This window comes from Mustela nigripes, chromosome 12 (genome assembly GCF_022355385.1).
Source record: "Mustela nigripes isolate SB6536 chromosome 12, MUSNIG.SB6536, whole genome shotgun sequence".
In the NCBI taxonomy this organism is placed as follows: Eukaryota; Metazoa; Chordata; class Mammalia; order Carnivora; family Mustelidae; genus Mustela; species Mustela nigripes.
Genome location: NC_081568.1, coordinates 108,625,846 through 108,628,177, shown reverse-complemented (window position 1 = coordinate 108,628,177; position 2,332 = coordinate 108,625,846). Strand labels below are relative to the sequence as shown.

The following is a 2,332-nucleotide window of genomic DNA, read 5'->3' as shown; positions in this document are numbered from 1 at the left end:
TCATATCAAGTTTTTTTTTTTTTTTTAAAGATTTTATTTATTTATTTGAGAGAGAGATAGTGAGAGAGAACATGAGAGGCGAGAAGCTCAGAGGGAGAAGCAGACTCCCCGTGGAGCTGGGAGCCCGATGAGGGACTCGATCCGGGGACTCCAGGACCGTGACCTGAGCCGAAGGCAGTTGCTCGACCAACTGAGCCACCCAGGCGCCCTCATCATATCAAGTTTTAACCAGTCTTGCTTCGGCAGAGGTGTCCACTCAGTCCATGTCATTTCTGACCAAGTTCCTCACGTAAGTGAACAGGTTCTGGTTAATAAAGTTCACTGTTGTGCGAAAGACTTCACGGAGCAAGTATGGTGTGTGATCAGCCACCTTTTTGGCCAAGAACATGGCCAATATCAGCATGGTCTTCTCATCTTCCATGTCTGTGGGGTAAGTCTGCATGACCCGCTCCAGCGCAGCAGCGAGGCACTGCCTTCTGTCTTCTTCCAACAGTCTCCTATTCGTGAACTCTGTTGCCAGGTTATTCACCAGTCCTGGGTGGATGCTACGATCCATATCGTCCCCTATTTTGGCGAGCTACCTGGCAATATCCTGAATGATTTCCTCTTGACCCTGAGAATCTCTCTCCTCATTCACCAGGAAGTGGCTGCAGCAGTTGCCATCCGTCTGTAGCCTATAGTCTTGCTCCTCCTGCAGGTGAGCTGGCATGGGTAGTTCCCGGCCCAGGACCTCCAGCTCTTTGTGGAAATTAGAGTCAGAGTAGCTTTGGAGGAAGACAAACACCAGCAAGTTAATATACCATATAATGCTAGCCTCCTGACATTTTTAAGTGCTTTGTATTCCTTTTCTCAGATTGTTGGGAGAGTAACAATATTTATGCTGTCAGAGTAAACTCTTCTGGCAGGTTGGCCTCATACTCTAGCTCCTACTAAGTAATGACATGAAAGCAAATGGACACAAAAATAATACTCTGCTCAAAGTCTTAGGAACCATTTTACTTAATTATTAATTTTATTTGAAATAGTATTTCCCCTTTAAAAGTGATGTTTGATGAAATTAAACATTTAAATCATGGTAATTTATAAAGAATAATATGTATATAAAATATATGTGTACAAAATTTTATGCATCATATATGTGTGCGTATAAATTCTATGTATTAAAAGAGAAAATATGTGTCTGCATATATATATTTTTTTTCACCTGATGTATCATGTAGTCACACTCTCTTAAAGCAATAGTATTAATGAACTTTTTTTTTTAACCCTTTCAATGTCTCTTATTTATTTTTGGCTATACAGTTTTATTAACACAAGAAAATCATACTATGTCTACTAATTGTTAGCTTGCTTTTTCATTTTAAATGATATTTAATATACAATATTTATGTATCATTTGTACATGAAAATTCCTTATTCTTTTTTTATTATGTTACATTAGTCACCATACAGTACATCATTAGTTTTTGATGTAGTGTTCCATGATTCATTGTTTATGTATAACACCTAGTACTCCATGCAATACATGCCCTTCTTAATACCCATCACCGGGTTAACCCATCCCTCACTCTCCTCCCCTTTAAAACCTTCAGTTTGTTTACTGAAGTCCCTAGTCTATCATGGTTCATTTCCCCCTCTGATTTTCCCACCTACATTTTTCCTTTCCTTCTTCTAATGTCCCCCATGCTATTCCTTATTTTCCACAAATAAGTGAAACCATATGATAATTGTCTTTCTCTGCTTGACTTGTTTCACTCAGCATAATGTCCCCCAATTCCATCCATGTTGGTGCAAATGTTGGGTATTCATTCTTTCTGATGGCTGAGTAATATTCCATTTTTTATATATGGATCACATCTTCTTTATCCATTTGTTTGTTGAAGGACATCTTGGCTCTTTCCACAGTTTGGCTATTGTGGACATTGCTGCTATGAAGATTGGAGTGCATGTGGCCCTTCTTTTCACTCCAACTGTATCTCTGGGGTAAATACCCAGTGGTGCAATTGCTGGGTCATAGCATAGTTCTATTTTTAAATTTTGAGGAACCTCCACACTCTTTTCCAAAGTGACTGTACCAACTTGCATTCCCACCAAGCGTGTAAGAAGGTTTCCCTTTCTCCACAACCTTTTCAACATTTGTTATTTCTTGCCTTAACAAGTTTTTCCATTCTAACTGGTGTAAGGTGGTATCTCAGTGTGGTTTTGATTTGAATTTCCCTGATGGCTAATGATGGTGAACACTTTTTCATATGTCTGTTAGGCATTTGCATGTCTTCTTTGGAGAAGTGTCTGTTCATGTCTTTTGCCCATTTTTTGACTTGAGTATTTCTTT

The 2,332-nt window shown here is 39.1% G+C and overlaps 1 protein-coding gene across 1 annotated transcript; it reads right to left on the bottom strand.

The window, feature by feature from the left end:
* Positions 1 to 223: 223 nt before the first annotated feature.
* Positions 224 to 626, bottom strand: LOC132027971 (BH3-interacting domain death agonist-like). The gene has a single exon (XM_059416658.1). The coding sequence runs from the start codon at positions 554 to 556 to the stop codon at positions 257 to 259; it is 300 nt and encodes a 99-aa protein (XP_059272641.1). The 5' UTR covers positions 557 to 626; the 3' UTR covers positions 224 to 256.
* Between the last annotated feature and the right edge of the window lie 1,706 nt (positions 627 to 2,332).

Bases quoted from the DNA above. Each gene is read 5' to 3' on its own strand.
- LOC132027971 (XM_059416658.1), bottom strand. From the start codon at position 556: ATGGATCGTAGCATCCACCCAGGACTGGTGAATAACCTGGCAACAGAG.